The 20,057-nt window shown below is 54.0% G+C and overlaps 7 protein-coding genes across 7 annotated transcripts; 5 read left to right on the top strand and 2 right to left on the bottom strand.

The window, feature by feature from the left end:
- Positions 1 to 540: 540 nt before the first annotated feature.
- Positions 541 to 1,656, bottom strand: CGGC5_v013922 (uncharacterized protein; the record flags this gene model as incomplete). Its single annotated transcript, XM_032026134.1, has 1 exon — positions 541 to 1,656. The coding sequence occupies one exon, from the start codon at positions 1,654 to 1,656 to the stop codon at positions 541 to 543; it is 1,116 nt and encodes a 371-aa protein (XP_031877336.1).
- A 781-nt stretch (positions 1,657 to 2,437) lies between these two features.
- Positions 2,438 to 4,491, top strand: sdaA (L-serine dehydratase; the record flags this gene model as incomplete). Its single annotated transcript, XM_032026133.1, has 2 exons — positions 2,438 to 2,463; positions 2,514 to 4,491. The coding sequence occupies 2 exons, from the start codon at positions 2,438 to 2,440 to the stop codon at positions 4,489 to 4,491; spliced, it is 2,004 nt and encodes a 667-aa protein (XP_031877360.1).
- Positions 4,492 to 5,124: 633 nt separating this feature from the next.
- Wwox-0 (WW domain-containing oxidoreductase) lies at positions 5,125 to 6,132 on the bottom strand (the record flags this gene model as incomplete). Its single annotated transcript, XM_032026132.1, has 1 exon — positions 5,125 to 6,132. The coding sequence occupies one exon, from the start codon at positions 6,130 to 6,132 to the stop codon at positions 5,125 to 5,127; it is 1,008 nt and encodes a 335-aa protein (XP_031877364.1).
- Positions 6,133 to 6,943: 811 nt separating this feature from the next.
- On the top strand, positions 6,944 to 7,541 carry CGGC5_v013919 (uncharacterized protein; the record flags this gene model as incomplete). Its single annotated transcript, XM_066153005.1, has 3 exons — positions 6,944 to 7,046; positions 7,125 to 7,453; positions 7,494 to 7,541. The coding sequence occupies 3 exons, from the start codon at positions 6,944 to 6,946 to the stop codon at positions 7,539 to 7,541; spliced, it is 480 nt and encodes a 159-aa protein (XP_066007574.1).
- A 2,001-nt stretch (positions 7,542 to 9,542) lies between these two features.
- gnl-0 (Gluconolactonase) lies at positions 9,543 to 11,201 on the top strand (the record flags this gene model as incomplete). Its single annotated transcript, XM_032026130.1, has 8 exons — positions 9,543 to 9,716; positions 9,767 to 9,921; positions 9,975 to 10,168; positions 10,227 to 10,334; positions 10,404 to 10,613; positions 10,679 to 10,775; positions 10,833 to 10,912; positions 10,990 to 11,201. The coding sequence occupies 8 exons, from the start codon at positions 9,543 to 9,545 to the stop codon at positions 11,199 to 11,201; spliced, it is 1,230 nt and encodes a 409-aa protein (XP_031877365.1).
- A 3,581-nt stretch (positions 11,202 to 14,782) lies between these two features.
- CGGC5_v013917 (uncharacterized protein) lies at positions 14,783 to 15,725 on the top strand (the record flags this gene model as incomplete). The annotated part of the gene is made up of 2 exons (XM_032026129.1): positions 14,783 to 15,160; positions 15,222 to 15,725. 2 exons carry the CDS (start codon positions 14,783 to 14,785, stop codon positions 15,723 to 15,725), a joined length of 882 nt encoding a protein of 293 aa, XP_031877305.1.
- Positions 15,726 to 17,026: 1,301 nt separating this feature from the next.
- On the top strand, positions 17,027 to 19,945 carry CGGC5_v013916 (uncharacterized protein; the record flags this gene model as incomplete). The annotated part of the gene is made up of 3 exons (XM_032026128.2): positions 17,027 to 19,171; positions 19,274 to 19,891; positions 19,943 to 19,945. The coding sequence occupies 3 exons, from the start codon at positions 17,027 to 17,029 to the stop codon at positions 19,943 to 19,945; spliced, it is 2,766 nt and encodes a 921-aa protein (XP_031877335.2).
- Between the last annotated feature and the right edge of the window lie 112 nt (positions 19,946 to 20,057).

The following is a 20,057-nucleotide window of genomic DNA, read 5'->3' as shown; positions in this document are numbered from 1 at the left end:
GTTGTGTTGACAGTGGGTGTGTCTTTTGAGCTACTTGTATCCATCACCGGCGAATCATTATCCGAGGTACTAAACCGCGTATTTTACACATAGCCCGATTAGGTTGCACCGGCAGCTCAAGAATTGCCAATTTTTCTACTAGCAAGTAATTCAAGTCCCGGTAAAGAGCGTCGTAGTTGCCCCGCTTGTTGAGAAACGAGTCAAGACACTTGCCGATTATGCGAGAGCGAAAAAGTCTAATTGCTCCTTCAATAAACCAAATTCCTCTCGTCTGCGGCTTGATAAGCGTGATAAGAGTGCTTTCTGAATAAGTATTAAGGTTCTGACCATGTCATCCACTGTAGCATTGGATCTCCACTGAGAGCAAGTTTACAGTCCAGTGGGAAAACCTTCTAAATGAGCACCTAAGCTGAGATGGCTGTGTGAGAGAAGCCTTCAATAAAAGTCGACTCGCAACTCACTTGCCATTGCATTGCCACGAGTGTCATCATCGAATGATTCATGTTTCATCACTATCATATACCCAAGCGAGGCACCGTCTCACGACCGGCCGAGATATCTCTTCTTCTTCTGCCTCCGTATCGGCATTGACCTCGGTTCATCAAGGAAGAGTCCCATCATGCGACGCCAATGGAAATGCAAAGGGTTCTCCCCGAGTGGTGGCGTCCGCTCATATTTGAAGGGTGCCTCCTCTAAGAAATCCAAGGGCCCAGTGTCTGGTGTCGCGGGGTCTTGAAACCATCTCAATGAGATTTGATATGAGGGCACATTTCTGAACAAGTGAAGAGGCTTGAACCATTCCTCATGGGGCATCGGGTATCGGGCGTATTGCGGGTACATCCAAATTCGAAATTCCTTCAGTCGAGGGAGCTTGTCAGCAGCCTTCGACCAAAGGTCAAACCATTGCATCTTGGCTGTAATGGCCTCTTCATCCTCAGGGTCCATGTATGATTCTATGGAGGCGGCCCAGATGAGGTGAAGGGTGTTGATCCGAAGCAGTGATTCGGCGTTGGTTGTCTCCAAAAATCGTGAAAGAGCATCGATCCCGATGAATGAAAACGCAGTGTCATCGTACATGGAGTCGACCGCCTCCTGGTGCATGCGCTTGCAGGCTAGGAGGATGGCCAGAAAGGGGCTAAACTCCTTCACCATCGTCCGCCGCTTCTTCTTATCGCCGTCGCTATCGCCGATCGTATCATCCACAGGCCGAAGCACGGGCGGTTCCTCTTCACATGCCCAGTGGTTGCACCAGAGTGAAGCGTTGCGCAGTCGCCAGTCGTTGATCTCGTCACGCTGTGCCATGGCCTCTGCGGTGAAAGCGCCATCTCGGCATTCCGGCGTTTGCTCCGCGGGCGGGGCTTCCAGAACGTTGGTGAGCTTGATCTCGCGGACGTCTTCGGCGTCCGGATCCGAGATGCAAGCGCAGTGGGAGAGGGGCGCCAGCGGGGAGGGGCTGGCCTTGTAGACATGCTGTGTCGATCCGGCGGCTATCCACAAGTGCCGATAGATGTTCTGACGTATTTCGAGCGGCAGGGCGGAGAAGAAGCCGGACTGCGGCTGGGGGTTCATTGGCATCGCTTCGGATGAGGAGCCGGGCTCGGCATCATCGTCCGTGAGCCGTGAAGCTGGTTTGTGGTACTCTGCTATCTCTGGCATCTTTCTAAAGTAAACAGACATGCGAGTAAAAAGTGAATATGGATGAAAGGAGAGAGGAACAACAGGTTATCGATGTTGAAAGAGAGCTTGATGAGATAAGACAACGTCTGCCTGGCGTTCGATGATTCCCCCTCCACCCCCTGCATCACCTCCCCAAAAAGGCTTAACGCCGCTTACGACATCCGTCTGTCCAATTGTGACGAGGCACTCATGATGGCGAGCCAACACCATCTGTAGCAGCCCACATGCGCATGTTTTCGACACCAACGCTGCTGCATGGCCCGCAGGCGCGTGGGCTCAACGTCGCTGAAACTGTCATGAGTTCATCAAGGTTTTTCTTTCCATATAAAACGAGCAGACTATTACGTATCATCTGTCCATATCAAGCACACCTCACAAGGGTTGACCAATTCCGGCGGGATGATTGGTCAGAGTCAGGATTTCTGGGGCTGATTGCTTGTCTTACCCCAGATCCAGCACAGATCCAGGGAGAGCTCTGCTCTTATCTCCCAGGCGTACCCCAGACCGCCTTCTGTCACAATAAAGTTCTTTTTTGTTCATCAGCTCTTCGTGTCTTCTTCCAGACATATAACAAGCCCGCCATTGATACTCTTCCGTCCGCCGTTGTTGATTCTTGGGACAGCGATGAGCTGTTCATCGATCCGGCAGCTCGCCCTGCTACGTGGGGCGCCGGCTCAACGCGCTTTAACGCGGGCTGGACAGAGCACTTTCATCGCTGGCTGCCGAGCTCCCTCGACTCTCAACACGAAGATATCACGACATGCGGCGAGGCCAATCCAGTCTACGGTATGTTTGGGCATTCAATCGCAGCGATTTCTAAGCAGCACCGCTCGAAGGCGCAATGCTGCCGAGGATGAAGAGGAGACGGGGAGCTACAGCGAGGCCGACCACGAGCATGCCGTCATCTCAACGTTTGACCTGTTCTCCATCGGCATCGGCCCGTCATCTTCTCACACCGTTGGTCCGATGCGTGCTGGCAACATTTTTGTTGCTGATTTGGCAGAGGCGAATCTCTTGAACAAGGTCAACAAGATTCGGGTTTCCATTTATGGCAGTCTGGCGCTCACCGGCGAGGGCCACATGACACCCTCTGCCCTCTTGCTCGGTCTTGAGAGCGCGGATGTCGAGACAGTCGACACGGCCTACGTTCCGGAGAGGTTCACTGAGATCAAGAACACAAAGAAGTTATTCCTAGGGCACGGACTGGCAGACGGCAAGGGTAAGGAGGTTGACTTCGACTACGAGCGTGACTTCGTCTGGGAATGGGGCCGCAAGCTGCCAACACACAGTAACGGCATGCGCTTCACAGTCTTCGATGCGGATGGGTACGTCTTGGCGACCAACGACATGTTCAGCGTCGGCGGTGGCTTCGTTGTCAACGGCGCCTTGTCAATCAACCCCGATGTCTCATCCTCATCCTCATCGTCCGTCGCCCGCGTGGACTCGCCCGACCCGTCATCAGAGGATACTGCTGGTAGACATCCGGTGGATCTGGCAGAGAACCTCTTCTACAAGGAGATCAGACGATCCGATGCCGCGGGAGACCGTCGGACAGGCGCCGAAGTCAGGCCCGAAGTAACGGACGACACGGCTCTTTTGGGGAACTCATCAGACAACCTTTCACCGGTTGCATCTGAGGGAAATGGTGTCAACATCTCAGAAAATCCCGAGAATACGAGCGAGTCGGGCAGCCAGGGCCCTCGGTACCCGTTCCGAGACGCAACGAGCCTGCTCTCGCTCTGTCGCAAGCACAACCTCACAATTGCTCAGCTCGTCTACGAAAATGAAAAGAGCCACGGCTACACGGATGAGGAAATCTACCATAAGCTTTTCAAGATCTGGCAGGTGATGGACACCAGCATCTTGGAGAGCGTGCAGGCGCCGCTCGACACCAAGCTGCCGGGGTCCCTGAAGCTCCATCGGCGCGCACCCGCACTTTATCGGAGACTGACCCGAGGCTTGTATTCCACCGCCGGCCAGACGTCGCCCAACCCCAATGAGCAAAAGAGCGACGGCAAGAATATCCAGTTCATTGGCTCCTCAGGCTTGGCGGCATCCAACAAGACCCCTGCGACGATTGGCGACAGTAAGTCGAAGACGAGCGTCGGCCTCGGCCCGGGCCGAAGGTCGCCTCCGCGCGTGCTGGGCTCCCTCGACCACCCCATCACCCCGTCTCCCTCGCGCCGGACTACGTTCCCCACGATGGACTATCTCACGGTCTACGCCATCGCGGTCAATGAGACTAACGCAGCGGGCGGTCGCATCGTGACGGCCCCCACCAACGGCGCTGCCGGTATCATCCCCGCCGTGCTAAAGTACACCATCGAGTTCATCAGCGACGACCCGGAGCGGGATATCCCGACGTTCCTCCTGACTGCCGCTGCCATCGGCATGCTCTACAAGCGCGGCGCAACCATCTCGGCAGCCGAGGGCGGGTGCATGGCTGAGGTCGGCGTGGCCTGCTCCATGGCCGCGGGCGCCTTCGCGGCGTGTATGGGCGCGAGCCCCGAGGCCATCGAGCAAGCTGCCGAGATCGGCATCGAGCACAACCTGGGTCTGACGTGCGATCCCATCGGCGGCCTCGTGCAGGCGCCGTGCATCGAGCGTAACGCTCTGGGTGCCATCAAGGCCATCTCCAGTGCCAACCTCGCTCTGAGCAGCGAGACGGGCACGCAGAAGGTCAGGCTGGACGACGCCATCCGCGCGATGCGTCTGACTGCTAAGGGAATGAGAAACGAATTCAAGGAGACCAGTTTGAGTGGTTTGGCGACGAGCGTGCCTTTCAACATCCCAGTCAGTGTTCCTGACTGTTGATTTTGTGCTTGATCTGGACAATGATGAATGGGAGCTTTGGTTAGACTTGGAAAACTTGCAAAACAGAAATGCGGGAATCATAGAATTGGGATTTTATTCACACTGGGTTTCAACGAATTAACGGTAGATTTGGATCATATAATCGAGCTTCCACTGCTCCCAGCCGGCTCTGCCACAGGTGCTCATTCCGGCACTGCCTTTGTTTGGTGTGAAGATTCACATAGACAACCTTTACCTTCTTCAAAGCAGCAACGAGCAAAAATGAATGATGACAACCACGAGATTCGAACTCGTGCCTCTTTCGAGACCAGAATGCTATCCTCTTGGAGGATGAAGCGAACGCTTGAGTCTGGCGCCTTAGACCGCTCGGCCAGATTGCCCACATGCCTGATTAAGCAACAGGATGCCGGAATCGTGCTGCGAGGTCCACCAAGAACAGTCAGGAATGGAGACAGCCGCTAGCGAAAGAGGATCCGCTGCTGATGGGTCAATCGCATTATGCAGGTCTTACGAAAACTTTTAGAATTTAGGAGGTAACAGAGATCTATTGAGAATCATCCATGCTGCTCAACATGTAGAGTATGGGCCTGTCACAACTACACACAGCGGGTACCCGACAAGATTGCTCGCAGCTCACTCCTTGTCTTCGAGACCAACAAGCTTCAATGAATCTCTCCACAGTCGTCCCTCACTCTCCTCATCATACACCCACGAGGCATGGTATTCACTGTCAAACTGGCCGCATCCCTCGACCTCGGGAATCGCCTCTGTGCAGTTGGTGAGGTATCTACCTCCCTTGTTGGCCCATTCCTTGCCAACTGCAGCCAGCACCGTAGTCGCAGCCCCCTGTTCCGGGGACTTCATCTGCTTCTTCATCTCGGGGCTGCTCAACAAAGCATCAATCTCCGCCTTGGGGAAGTTGACGGAGAGCGGCGTGTCAATGACACCAGGGTGGAGACTCGTCGCGTGCAGACCGCGAGACCCGTAGCGCCGCTCGATCTCGTTGGCCATGTAGATGTTGGCAGTCTTGGACTGGGCGTACGACATCATTGGCTCGTAGCCTCCCTTCTGGAAGTTGTAGTTGTCGGACGCGTTGATACCCTTGAATCGGTGGCCGGCAGAAGCAACGTTGACGACTCGGGAGGGGAACTCCGGAGTCGATGCCGCCAGGAGAGCCGGCTTCAAGAGCTGGAAGAAGAGGAAGTGGGAGAGGTGGTTGGTGCCGAATTGCATCTCGTGGCCGTCCTTGGTGAATTCGAGAGCTTGGATGGCCGCGATGCCGGCGTTGTTGATGAGGACGTTGACCTTGTCGGTCTTGGAGAGGATGGCTGCAGCGGCAGCGCGGACGGAGTCCAGAGATCCTTGATCCATCTGGATGATTTCCATGCGAGACGGGTCAAGGATGTCGGCGAGGGCGGTCTTCGCCTTGGCTACGTTCCTCGCAGTGAGGAACAGCTTCGCGCCGGTGGCCGCGATAGCACGGACGGTCTCGATGCCGATGCCTGATGAAGTTCCCGTGATGACAAAGACCTTTCCCCCGAGCTTGCCTTCTAGTCCTTCGTCTTTGATGATTTGCAATGCTGTTGGGCGAGCATCGCCCGTTCCCTGAGGGTCGGCATGGGCTTCAGCGTAGCGGGACATATTTGAAGCTTTGACTGATTTGTATGTGGTTTAGAAATTCGTCGATGAGAGTGTTGGAGAAAAAATGAGATTCTTCTTATTGCTACTAAAGATGATGATCTAGAATCCAGGGTAAAAGTTCGACTATGAATCGTCTTTATAGGTGCGACCAGATGGAAGCAGTACTGAGACGAAGTCTCCAAGGCCCCCACAAGATACACATCTCCAAGTTCCAAACTTCTTTCCCCACAGAGCTGTTCATTCTTGATTAACAAACCGTCCGAATGTTGAAGCCTTCGAGTGTACCATACTCATGGCCAGTGCTCTTACATGAATCGCGCAAAGTCCGCCCGTTATCCCCGGGGAATCCACCATTGTCTCCAGTCTTTCACTTCTCGCCTTGCAAAAACATGCCCTTCGAATCACGAGCATAACGAGGAATTCGGGTTGGCATCGGGCTTCTTCAGATGCCAAGGCGGCAGTGACATTTTCACAGCAACATGGCTGACCTAAACTGCCGTTTAAAGCTTAAAGAGCGGATGCTGTGGGTCCAGGTCGCCGTTCGTGATAACGTTGCCAAGCGTCCACAGCGGAGTTCTGACAAACCGGCTGACTTGAATTGCCGTTTCAGGCGAGCCGGGCTCCGGCGTGCACTCCGCCCGCCGCGTCACGTTGTCGCTGACAAACCTGGCTGACCGTTTTTCCCCTTTTGGGTTTGGCTGACCCCCATCATATCGCCAGCTTCATCAACATTTTGATGAAATCGAGGGGCAAGCTGAGATTCTAATTCTAGCGAGAGTCTAGCCCGGCTGCTGCCCTCCCCGACGCAGTGATGAGTTCGCTTGAAAATCAGCTCGCCGCGGGAAGCGCGCAAACCGCGGAAGACAGGAAACAGAGAAAGAGAGTACAGAACCGGTTAAACCAAAGAGCACGCAGTAAGTCTGTTTGCATGCTCGAGTTGGGCTCTAGAAGTCATGCGATATCACAATGACGGCACTGACCGGTAGCTGCAGGGCAACGTCTCAAAACAATTGCTGCCAATGCTACCCCAAGCCGGCGACCATTCCGAGTTGATCGCTGGCGATTGGGGGATGATGCACAGCCATATCAGGCGATAACGGCCTCATTAGAAGAACTGGGAACCCCTCCGAGTCAGCCTACGGACTTGGTTGTTTCCTCGCAGGAGCCGCGGGAGCAATCATCAGACATTGAGGTCATAACCCTTGACGAGACTGACCGTGACGCTTTTTCGGCGAAGCTTGACTCGTCCAAAGCCTTCGCTACAACACTCTACGCGGATCTCTTGCTCCATCTTATTGAGCACAATGTTTTCCGAGCTTTCGTATCTAACGCCAATCTTCTCGATGTGACAACGGCAATAGCATCTCCTCGGAATCTTCCCAAAGATGGATGGCTTGCCCCACCGGTAGTCTATCAAGGCGACATGCGTTGCACAATCACATCAACCATACACCAAATCAATCCCAACATGCCCAAGTCTCTCCACCCAACTCCGGCTCAGGCAACAGACACTCATAGCTTTTGGATTAACGTGATCCCATTTGCACGAGTCCGGGATAATCTCATTCGCTGGGAGGCTTGCTTCGATCACAACGAATTCCTCAGGGATCTCCTGGGGTCAGTGATTCGCGCAGCCGCGGCTAAGCGGCGCAGGGAAGGGGGGATTTTATCATCATCAAGTTGTCCTTTGGTCATAGAGGACTCTGCAGATGATCCATCAGTCGGAAGGAATGGCTTCGTTGTCTGGGGCGAGGCGCACGATAAGCGGAACTGGGAGGCAACCCCTGGCTTTCTCAAGAAGTGGTCATGGGCCGTCGAGGGTTGTGACGAGATAGTTGAGATCAGTAACAACTGGAGGATTATTAGAGGTGAAGAGCCAATTGCATTGTCATCAGGGCCTGCATGCACCTCATAAAATATGTTCGTTGTAGATTGAAGGCGTTTGGGTTACGCGTGCTACTTGAACGGCAAGCTCTGAATGATGAAGACGTTAGATTCATATATTTACCGACCATACTCATATTTTCATCTCCGATGAGTCGGAAGAAGTCTCTCAAAGCTCATTTTATCGACACGAGGTTGGGCACGTTCTGGGGTCGCTGCACATAAACGGCGAAGTAACAAATATGAGCCCGGTCCAACTCGACCCTACAATTGAAAGAAGTTGACAGCTCTAACTTGTAATGGGGCTCTCACTATGAGAGATGCAGATACAACTGGTCAGCCCTATCTTGGCAGGTACAAAGACTCCCCGGAGTCTCTGCCGGCTGGAATGAATGGTCGGCATCCCACGTGGGTACACTCACCATCGCGGTGACAGACCACATCGAAACATATAACGACAAGGCCCGGGCCGAGGTTTATAGACCAATGTCACCTAAATTTTCGTAATTTTCCGGTTCGCATAGCTTATCCGCTCAAGCTTCTACCCAACGGATACCGCTGATCTTATCCGGTCATGGGCTTCATGCGGGCCGTTGGGAGAGCTGCGAGCTTGTGACAGGGGTTATGTGGAAAGCAGCTTCAACACCAAGCTGGCCTTGTAAGATCATGGGACTTGGCGTTCCAATCGATCTCCTGCGCACAGTCTTTGGGAAACGATTTAAGCAAAACGACCTGCAATCTGTGTGACGTGAAGATCTTGGTGTTTGCTTCAGTCGTTCGGAATTACGAGCGACACCGCTGAATTTGACGCCTTGGCGTTGGGTCGCACCCCGCTTGTCAATCGGTGCTGCACTCCGCTATTGATGCCCGCTTGGATACAACTGAGGCTTTTGAGGTTAGCTGGGCTTGGCAACCCAGCAAGGTGGGATCTGAGTCTTTTTTTTGCTCCTTTTTCTGTCCATCTTGATACTCGGAGAAACCTATCTCAGTCCGAAATGTCAGTGGTAACTGCTGTTTTTGTGAATCGCAAAGAGCAGGGAAACACCATCGATGTCTCGTGAACTCGGCATTCTTCCCCAGACCCCGCACCCCGCATTCAAAATCCGTTCTGCATCCTGCATCCTGCGTCTTCCCCTTTCCACCCACACTGCGTCATGTGACATCGGCCAAACCCCTGTTCTAGACTGTTGAGAAAGCGGATATGCACTCCCAGGCACACACGTAATAGCTCCGGAAGGTAAGCGGACAACTGCCGCTCGGCCCATCGGGTTCGCCAGTCAATTGACCATGTTCCCTGCTCCAGTCTTCGTCCGGATGCTTGGTCTAGAGATCGACAGTCAAGCGAGACGTCCGCCCTCTACCCCTCAGGCCCCGGTCGTGATGGCTGGGAAGGCTCGGCATTGCGGGCTCACGGAGCTCGTCATCTTGGCAGCCGTTTATAAAAGCTCCCAGGTCGGATCGATCTGGCCAAGACTTCCGGCCCCGAGAGGTTACGCTCCCAGCTCAGCCAAGAATCCGTCAACAACATGGCTTCCTCTAGACTTGCTTCCGGCCTTGCCCTGCTCAACGGTCTTGGCCTTCTGTCGGGTGTTCGTGCGCAGTCGAACAGGACCTTGCCAGAGGCTGCCCAAATCATCGATCAAAAGAGCTTCAACGTCCTGGAGGAGGTGCTTCCTCCTTCTGAGGCTAGTGCCACTACCGTGAGTCTCAATGCGCAATGTTCATCAGTCCGAGACTAACATAATATTAGACGTTCCTCTGGCCTGGTGTCACCCAGGAGTCTCTCAAGGCGAAGCCATTCCACGTCTACGATGAGGAATTCTACGACATTATCGGCACCAACCCCTCGCTGACTCTGATTGCCACCTCTGAAAATGACCCCATCTTCCATGAAGCTGTGACATGGTGGGTTCAGAGTTCGATTATTGCCGGTGCAAGCCCGAAACTGACGAGTGCAGGTATCCTCCCACGGAAGAGGTGTTTTTCGTCCAGAACGCCGGCTCTCCCGATGCTGGAACTGGTCTGAACAAGTCCTCCATCGTTCAGAAGATCTCCCTTGCGGATGCCGAGGCTTTGAGAAACGGCACTCTCGGCACGGAGGAGGTTACAGTACATGTTGTTCCTTCAAACCCTCAGGTCATCAACCCGAACGGTAACTCTTCCACATCAATTGATCACAGCTTTGCGCTTCAGACACTAACGCAACCTAGGCGGAACCAACTACAACGGCAACATCATCTTTGCCGGCGAGGGGCAAGGAGACCGCATCCCCTCTGCTTTGTACCTCATGAACCCTCTTGAGCCGTACAACACGACCTGTATGTGATCAACGTCTCGCATTGAATCGGCCTGGGTGACGGACCTCAGCTAACCCTCGTTCCTGCTAGTGCTCGTCAACAACTTCTTCGGCAGACAGTTCAACTCCCTTAACGATGTGGCCGTCAACCCCAAGAACAGGGACATTTACTTCACCGACACCCTGTACGGTTACTACCAGTACTTCCGCCCTGAGCCTGGCATGCGAAACCAGGTTTACCGCCTGAACCCTACTACTGGTGCTCTTACCGTTGTTGCCGATGACTTCGTCCTACCCAACGGTAAGCTTCTTCTACTAGTGAAACCTTTCAATGAAAGCTCATGCATTCTAACTCCTTGTGTACAGGCCTCACGTTTTCTCCCGAGGGTGACTACGCCTACGTCACGGACACTGGTATCAGCCGCGCTCTCTTCGGCATGAACCTGACTCAGCCCGCATCGATGTAAGTCATCATGATTCCCGCTGCCTGCCTCATCATCGACTCACGCCCACATGACAGTTACCGATTCGATGTCAAGGAGGACGGCACCTTCGAGCACCAGAAGACCTTCGCCTACGTCCACGCTCGTGTCCCCGATGGTAAGTTTCCTTGGATCTGGCGCCAAAGCGGTCAACAAGTCAGCGCATGAACCCCGCAACTAACGCAAAACCCACAGGCATCCACACGGATTCCAAGGGCAACGTCTACGCCGGATGCAATGACGGCGTGCACGTCTGGAACCCTTCTGGAAAGCTTCTTGGAAAGATCTATACCGGAATCGTCGCTGCGAACTTCCAGTTTGCCGGCGATGGTCGCATGATTATCATGGGCAAGACGAATCTGTTCTACGCTACACTTGCGGCCTCGGGTGCCCCCCTGTATTTCTAGATGGTCTGACTTTGATTAAGACAATTTCACTGGCTCATAGTTTTGAGGATTGAAGGCTGAGATATTGAATACGCTTGGCATAATTAAGGAAAACCAAATGAAAGTAGATTGTTGGGAACTAGGGATGAATAGAGTTAGAGAAGAAAGACAATCAGCAAACGATTGTATGGCCTTTGTCCTCTACCAGAGTTTTAATTAGGTTGCTCCTAATGTACTCGGTTGACACAGGCGGCCTTACAGCTGTTAAGAACGCTTGAAGGTAGATATTGAAAAGAGTTGTCTCAGTGATTCAAACTTTTAATAGTGAAGGTGTTGAAGATGCTATTGGGGGAGGCAAACTACTGCCATTCGTCCCCATCCCGCCGTACTTGCTGCCGCATTGCTAAGAAACCTGTAGTCTACTTGAGGTGTGCAGCAATGTGTGATGCTCTTACTATCTCCTACTTCTTCTTGGTAGCTTCAAGCAGCTCTTCGCCAGTGTATTGCTTGTATCGAATATGCTTGACTTCTTTGAAACGTGAAATTGCCAGAATGGTTGCGGGGTCGAAAAGCCCATGATATGTCGGTACAACCTCCTTCGGATTGTCTGCATACGATATGCTTGTGTCAAAGAGCCTCGAGCATCTGGTTGTTGTAGCAGGTCGCATACACGCTGGAGATGGGCGTCGAATTCCTCCTTGGTCATCAGGGCCGGGTTGATAATGTAGACGTCCTCGATGATTCGGTCACCGCGTTTGAATTTCTGGAGTTTGCCGAACGTTCTTAATTGTAACCAGGCATGTTCAAATGTGTCCAACCTCCGTTTCGGCGACACATATGCCTGAGAGCTTTGGCACATGGGCGTTACTGTGGGTGGGCATATTATGGTGTGATAGTCGAAGTCAATGAGCTCGCGGTAAGCGTACTCCGAAATCGACATGCCGACAGAGAGGATAATGAAGCTATGGGTCCCATTCAAAGCTTCAAATCGCCGAGGCATCAAAGGAGCCAGGAAATATGATATCCAAGCTAACTGACGAAAGATCCAACCAAGTGTCAGTATATCAACTTGTCCCATCATTGTTTCTGAAAGTTTGAGGCAAATGCTGGAAGAAGGTACTTTGAATGTATAACTTGATGTATGAGGAGAAGTGGTTAGAATTTCCAAAGAGGCTCCAAAGTAATACGTGCCTCTTTTTGTAAATTTGTTGTTTTTAATTATCTCCGATCCGTACCAGGACAATCTGCGTCACACCTTTGCAGTTGACGCGGGGCCTATTTCTTGTGGACGGCCAAACATTCATCTCTTTCCTGCCAACTGTCTATTTCAGGTTTCAAGAAGAAGCCAGCAGGGTATGTAGATGAGTTTGAGTTCTGGGACCGATGAGACAGGTCTTCGCCAGCTCTGTGGTGGCTTCTTGAAGCGGTGTCTTAACGTCCTAAAAAAGTTTCAGCTTGGGAATGAGCCAAGGAGCGTTCAGTGGTAGGCCGTCTGGCCCAGAATCTGGATCCTTGTGCCATTCCAGTCTGAATCCTGGTAACGGCAGCTAGTAGCGAAGTGTCCCATCCCAGGAAAACCGAGAAATGGGAATACGTAAGCAAGTAAACCAGTGTCTTCTAAAAGTCCAGGGAAAAACGGTATCTCAAAGTGATTCCACAAAAGTCTGCTTGTGGTAAAATGGCCTTCATGGCCAGCAGGGTAGTGAGGAGTCTGAGGACCTTGGTAACTCTGGCCTGTAGTATACACTAAGGCACCAGCCAGACCCATGCCCGGTTGTTAAATAATTCCGGGCAGATTTATTAATAAATTTGAATCCTCAGAAGATTAATAATTATTGGAATCGATTTCCACTCACCCTTAGATTAAGCCACTCCGCGGGCTTATTACCTTTGGACCTCTTCTCACCATATGTCATCACCGCACAATGGTAAATTCTTTGGCTAATATGACCACCGGCGAGCTGGCCTGCCGCATCAGTGACTCGGAATGGTTGTGGCCACGCGTCTTGTGGCTACGCATCACTTCCTTATGGGGGTTTCTCAACATCTTTTTCGCGCGGATTACCATCTCACTCGCACGCATCAGCATCTCATATATTCCTTCACGACCCATTCTCGCTCTCCTGCGATGGATAGTAGCCACGTCAAACATTCCAGAACTTTTACGGGTCAAATTCAACAACAAAGACTGCGTATCAAGGTCCCCGTATGGCATCTGTCTTGTGGAGCTTCTTTTGCTGGGCATTTTACTCATCTTTGGCCTGGGTTTTGCCATTTCTACCACAAGGTTGCCTACCTTTCAACGCACTCCTGAGGCTTATGCTTTCATCTATTTCATCGGCATTGGCTGTCCTGGCCTGTGGTTGGCCATACTGTGGTGGTCCTGTCTGGTTACCTGAACTAGGCAGCCCACGTATATGAGAAATCTAGGAATCCATCATCGAGTAAGAGACTCAATTTATCACCTTTTTGAGACTTGTTCACGCTAACCTTCGGACTCCTAGACTATTCAATTTGATCTTGGGTGCAGGAAGAGGTCCTACGCTCAATCTCACGAGTTCCTCAAAAGGTTCAACACAGGATGACATAACAGTGTGTACGGGTCAATAATACCAGGCAAATGGCACATACATATCTCTGGAACAGAGCCGTTCAAGTTTCCAGGTGTAGGTAGGCTAGGTTACTCTCAGAAAGCAATTTTTCAAGATTTCACCTCCGTGGACGGGCTTCTCGATCTCAAGACTCCAGACGCCTCGTGCCATAGGGGTACAAATATTTTGCAGATGGCTGCTATCCTGCGCTGTTGCCTGCCTGTCTTTGACCGACCGTTGGGAATTGGCATCAAATCCAATTCAGCGGCTTTTCCCAATTCGGGCGTTGAAACACTATTCCTAGCCAGCTATAAACTTCAGGCGGCCATGAATTTGTGCTATGAACCCAATAATGCCCGTGCAGACGCTGGATCTCCTTAAATTCGGCCAATTCAAACAAAAGTCATTCGTGGAAGCATTGCAAGGTGACCATGCATATTGATTTTGTGGTGAATCTAGGAAATCCACGTTCTGGTAAGGTCAGTCACCGACATCAACTTTCTCGCGGCCCGAAATGCGTCTAGAGAGCCATCTGTAAACGCACTTCGAGAATACCCGAAGCCAACTATTATGCCGAAAGAAACCGGAATCGCGATAGAGATCTCAAGAGTGGAGCAAATGAACATTCTGGAGCTTTTGGAAATGTATCGGTGAATGGGAGTTTGCAGTGCTGCCTTTCTAATGATTGACGACTTACTAATTTTCAGCTCGGTTCTGTTGGCTGGCAGTAGCCCGTTGGTGGCTGGCGCTCCCGACAAGCTGTGCTCCGCCAAGTGATCATCGCGACCGCGGGTTCCCCAAGCTCGAACAAGGCCTTCCCTGCAGGTAGGAGTGGGACATGTCAACACCGTTGTCCAATCAGAGAACGCCGCGTCGGATGACGTAGGCAGCGACTTGCGCACTCATTTGCACTGAGAGTCGCGTCCAAGCGATTGCAAGACCAATGTGAACTTTAAACCGACGACGACCTCGTTCCTACGGTACCCCTCGAGCCTGACGGCCACTACAAAAATGCCAGAATCACAGCAGTCGGCATGGTCATCACGCGTCGATGTCGTTCTTCGCCCTGTCGAGCGACCGGTCAGCTACCTAACGCGCGCCGGCATCGCCGCATCGTACCCTCTGCGTGGTATCTGGTACTTTCTGCGAAACAAGGAGTTCTACCCGCTCTTCCTCAGCCGATTGCTACCGCTATCCATCATATCCTTCCTGGTATATTTCATACTCTTCACCTTTGCCTTCCTGCCGCAATTCGCGTTCTTGGCCATCTTCCACGGCTGGGGCGCATGGGTCAACGCGGTGGTGCTTGTCCTGGGAGAAGGAGTGGTGATTATCCAGGGTCTGTTTGAGGGCTTCTTTGTCGACGAATGCCGAGTCGACGTCTTCGATGTGAGTCTTCCATGCAAGCCAAAAACGAGCATTTCCAAGTAAAACTAACGATGCGTGCTAGGCCACCCTCATCAAGGAGTCCCATACCGAGCTCGTTGCCCCGCACCGAATTCTCTTCCCCGACGCCCCGACCGCAGTCAAGATGCTTGGCAAGCCAACGACCTCTGCCATCTACACGCCCTGGAGCATGGTCCAGATCATCGAACTGATCATCTTTCTCCCCCTCAACTTCATCCCGGTGGTCGGCACGCCGGCGTTCATCATCATCACGGGCACGAGACTGGGCAAGCTTGCCCACTACAGATGGTTCCAGCTGCGGGGTCTGAGCAAGAAGGAGTCCAAGAGGGAGATATCGTCGAGGACATGGGAGTACGTGTGGTTCGGCACGGTGGCTATGCTTCTTGAGCTTGTGCCGGTGCTGTCCTTTTTCTTCCTGCTCACAACATCGGCGGGCGCGGCACTCTGGGCGGCGAGAATGGAGGACGAGAAGAGGAGGGAGGCCGTGGAGAGCTTGATTGGAGAGCCGTTGCTGCCGCCGCCTCCCTACGAGGATGACCCGGTCTAGACTGGAGAAGTACATTCCTTAATTCGAATACCAGCAAGCAAGCAATCGATTGACTTCAATTCAACCTCTACCATAGCCCTCCTGCATGCAGCCATTCTGTGCTAAGCCCACCTCATCGGCGAGGTCATCGCCAGCCACTCACCAAACCCAGGACCACCGGGCTCCTGCTTCTGTTCTTCCTCCTTCTCCAACGCGGTGACCTGCCCTGCCCAAACGCGATTCTCTCCTTCCATCTGTCTTCCTGCCTTGGCACCTCATTTCTCCTTCCTTCCTACCAAGGCCAGATTCCAGCCTGTTCCATGGCTGATAAGGAAGTGGGGAGCAGCTCTTTCCTGGGAAGGCACCGGACTTGTCTCCTTCCCGGCTTGACTTGGGTACAGTGCATGTGCCTCGCCGCGGCTGCCACCCCGACCAACCTGTTTCCCTTTGCGCGCTTCCTTCCTGCCCGCTTCTCTTGCGATACGGTGAGTCCATGGGACTGGTGAGGCGAGGACCCTCCCACGGAAATCGTGCCTCCCTCAACAACTGGTCAACTTGCGGAAGGCAACGACCTCTCTTGCCCCACTGGTTTCGAAACCAGGCCACCTGACTGACTGAACCATTCCAGGCGGTCCTGTTCACAGTGACATAAAGCGACAGGTACTTGCCAACCTTTTCCGGAGAGCAGTTGCAATCCTCAATGGGCAGTCGCATGGTCAGACCGGTGAGGACTTCATGTGCCTCTGGAGGACGCCATATGGTGCCGCATTTGATCATGACCGATGGCTACGACATATCTGCTATGGACGAAGTTCTCCCTCCCCAAGTATGCTCGCCTCCGTCGGCTCTTCACTGGCCTGCAAAGTATGTGATTGTGCGCTCTAGCTTTCGTTGCTGTTTGACATGATGTCCAACCTTCTTTTCTCCTTCCGTGAGCTGGTGCTTGCCCGGCTCACGTCCTTCGTATGCCCCGCCGTGCCTTCCATCTACCTTAGAGTGTGAGGTTGGCAACTGCAGTGCGCTCCTCCCGTGACCCGAAAGCTTCCTTCCCAGAACTTTCAGACTGCAAGATCGAGGAAGGAGGTCCCTCCTGCCTCTGCCTCTGCCTCTGCCCCTCGATCACTCCCCCTCCCCCATCTATTTAAATCCCCTCTCTCTCCCATCATCCTCTGACCTCTTCTCTTCTTCATCCCATCCTTCATTTCTGGCGCCCGCCCTCGTTTGTCTCTGTCTTTTCTGTCGTCTTCGTCCTTTGTCTTCGTCCTTTGGCGTTCTTCTTCGTCCTTCGTCGTCCTTTAGCGTCCTTCAGCGTCTTCGTCGACATGCGAGCCCGAGTCATCGGCGGCCTCGCGGCCTTGGGCGTTGCCCTGGCCTCAACCTGCCCTACCCTCACGCAGACTGTCTACATCCCCGTCGTTGCTCAGCCCACTTCTCTCCCTCCTACCACCATCACCATCGACGCCTACACCCCTGGCAGCTCTCAGTACACAGGCCCCAAGCCTTGGGAGTCTGGCCCCATCATCACGTCCACTGTCTACATCGCTCCCACTCCCGACTCCTCAATTGCCAGCATCCCCGGCAACGTCGATGGCAATCCTCCTGCTACCACCCTCACTGGCGGCCAAGTTACCCCCGGCGCTCCAGGAGGCAATGGTCAAGGAACAACGACAGTCTACACTTTCCCTGCTGGACAAACTCCTCCTTCTTTCCCCTGGAACCCTACGGACCCTGGCACCAACTCTGACGGCGTCGTCGTCTTCAGCACCACTCTGTACAACACCAGACCTGGATCGGGAGGCACTCCAACAGTCGACGCTCTCGTCACCTGTTTCACCGTCACCTTTCCCTCTGCGACGGACTCTGGCAATACCCCTGGGGCTCCCGTTGGCGGTGGCTCTGTTAGCACCGTTGTCGTTCCCACAATGGTCCCGGGCCCTGATGGCAGTCTCTCCTACTCTCTTCAGACGCTTCTTTCTTCATTCCCTCCGGGCGTTGGCAATGGTGTTCCACCTGCTACCGTCGTTACCACCACCTACACCATGCCGGCAGGTGTTCAGGACCCCACGGCAGGCACCCCCATCATCGCCACTCTGACTCTCACATTCCCTCAACCTCCTGCGACTGGCGGCTCACAGCCTCCGGCATCTCCTGGCGTTCCTGGTTCTGCCCCATCTGGCCCTGCTACCATCACTGTCATTGAACCTCCTGGCGTTTCTGGCTCTGCCCCGTCTGACCCTGCCACCGTCACTGTCATTCAGCCTCCTGGCGCCCCTGGTTCTTCTCCATCTGGCCCTGCCACAATCACTGTCATCCAGCCAAACCCCTCGTCTCCTGGCATTTCCGGACCAGCTGTTCCTGTCGGACCTTCCACCATCACCGTCGTTCAGCCAAGCGCCTCTTCTCCAGCGGGCTCAATTGTCACCGTCTTCATGACTTCTGACACTCCTCCTGCCGGAGATGTTCCGGGCGGCCCTGGTTCCATCTTGAGTCAGACTATCTCTCCGAGCGACTCCATTCCTGGTGGCTATGGCGACTCGTCTCCTTCAGCTGGCCTTCCTTCTGCGATCACAGTCACCCTTCCAGCTGGCTCCGGCTCCGGCTCTGGCTCAGACTCTGCTTCTCAGGGTCCTGGCAATGCATCGCCTGTCACCGTCACCGTCCCAGCTGGTTCTGGCTCAGATGCTGGCTCCGACTCTCAGGATCCCGCTGGCGCAGCACCTGTGACGGTCACTGTTCCTGCTGGCTCTTCTCCTAGCAGCATTCTTGGGGGATACAGCGACCCAGCGCAAGTAACTGCTTCTCCTGGTCCTCTCGGCTCTCCCTCTGTGGTCACATTGTGGCCCACTGCCCAGACCGATGCGGCCGCACCTGCTGCTCCAACTGACGCCGCCACTGCCGTTGGCTCTGCTCAGCCTGGCGCAGCGAGCACCAGCTCTTGCACATCAACTCTTACACCGCAGCCGACCCCGACGGCAGTCAGCTCCATGGAACCCATCTCGCCCAGCCTACCGGTTCCAAGCTCGACAGAGACGAGCTCTTCTCTGCTCACAAGCACACTGGTCAACGTCATTTCGGAAGCCACAACCACCTACTCTTTCCCATTCGAGTCCCTGGTCACTTCCATTTCGGTCATCACTGTGAGCCCGGCAGACCCCGGCAACGCCGCGGGTGGCAGCCCTCCCAGCGCCAGCGTCAGTACCAGCGCCAGTACGAGTGCCAGTGCCAGTGCCAGCGCCAGCGCCAGCGTCATTGTGAGTGCAAGCACCATTGCCAGCGCCGGCGGCAACGTCCAGAGCTCGCTGGTTCTCAGCACCCTGGTTCAGGTAATTACGACCACGCCAACCCCCACGGCAGGAGCTGCCCTCGAGCGTCGTGCCTTCCAGAAGCGCCAGAACGCAACTGCTCCGATTTCGGCGGCGACCCCCATGTGCACGGGTACCACTGAGGTTGGGACGCTGTCCTTGGACGTAAGTTTCTTCCTTGTCTCCATTGTCGTCCGGCGTCGTCCTGCGTCGTCTTTGTCGCCATTGTCGTCCGGCGTCCTTGGCCATTGCTGACAAGACTTGCAGTTTGATGACCTCTCGGTTGGCCCCGTCTACAACCCCTACCACCGCTTCTGGTTCTCGAAGGGGTTCCTCGTCGGTCCTCCCCCCTCGGACCCGTACCTGCCCTCCTCTGGCGGCCGCCTCGTCGAGTTCGTGCCTCCCATGCTCTCCAACACGACTGGGTTCTCTGGCGACACCGCTCAGATTGGCATGGGCAAGACGGCATCATCTCCGTGCTTCCAATTCGACTTCTACGGCATCAATCTCGGCTGCGACTCTCGCATCGCCGGCCAGCTCTGCGAGTTCACGTTCACGGGCTACCAGTGGAACGCTACACAGAGCAACGAGACGGAGTTCGCCAGCCAGACTGCCTGGGTGCCTTCCTGCCCTGCGATGAAGGAGTGCCCTCTCACCGTTTTCAAGGCCACTGGCTTCTCTGGTCTGAGCTCCATCACCGTCACACTTCGCGTGGATGGCCAACCTCGCACCTGGTGGGCCGACGACCTCCTTGTCGGCTGGAGCAAGAACGACTGCGAGTCCGCTACCTGTCGCCAGCAGACTGGAGTGGACGCTGTCACCATTGACAATGGCCCCGTCTGGTACTGGACCTCCTTGGGCATGAGGCTTTTGAAGCCATCTCGGGTCAGCAAGCACCTTTGATCTCGCGGAAGGGTGATTGATACGACTGTACAGTGATGATTTGAAGGATTTCTTGGGAGACTCGCGAAAGTCGGAGCATGAGAAAGGAGGAAATGGGCCACTTGCACCTACCTGATGTATGTTACTAGCATGTCAAATGAATTGTTTT

Source organism: Colletotrichum fructicola, assembly GCF_000319635.2.
Source record: "Colletotrichum fructicola Nara gc5 chromosome Unknown KSG_Nara_v1_contig08, whole genome shotgun sequence".
Classification (NCBI taxonomy): domain Eukaryota; kingdom Fungi; phylum Ascomycota; class Sordariomycetes; order Glomerellales; family Glomerellaceae; genus Colletotrichum; species Colletotrichum fructicola.
The sequence above is the reverse complement of the archived record's forward strand: the minus strand, read 5'-3'. Positions and strand labels throughout refer to the sequence as shown.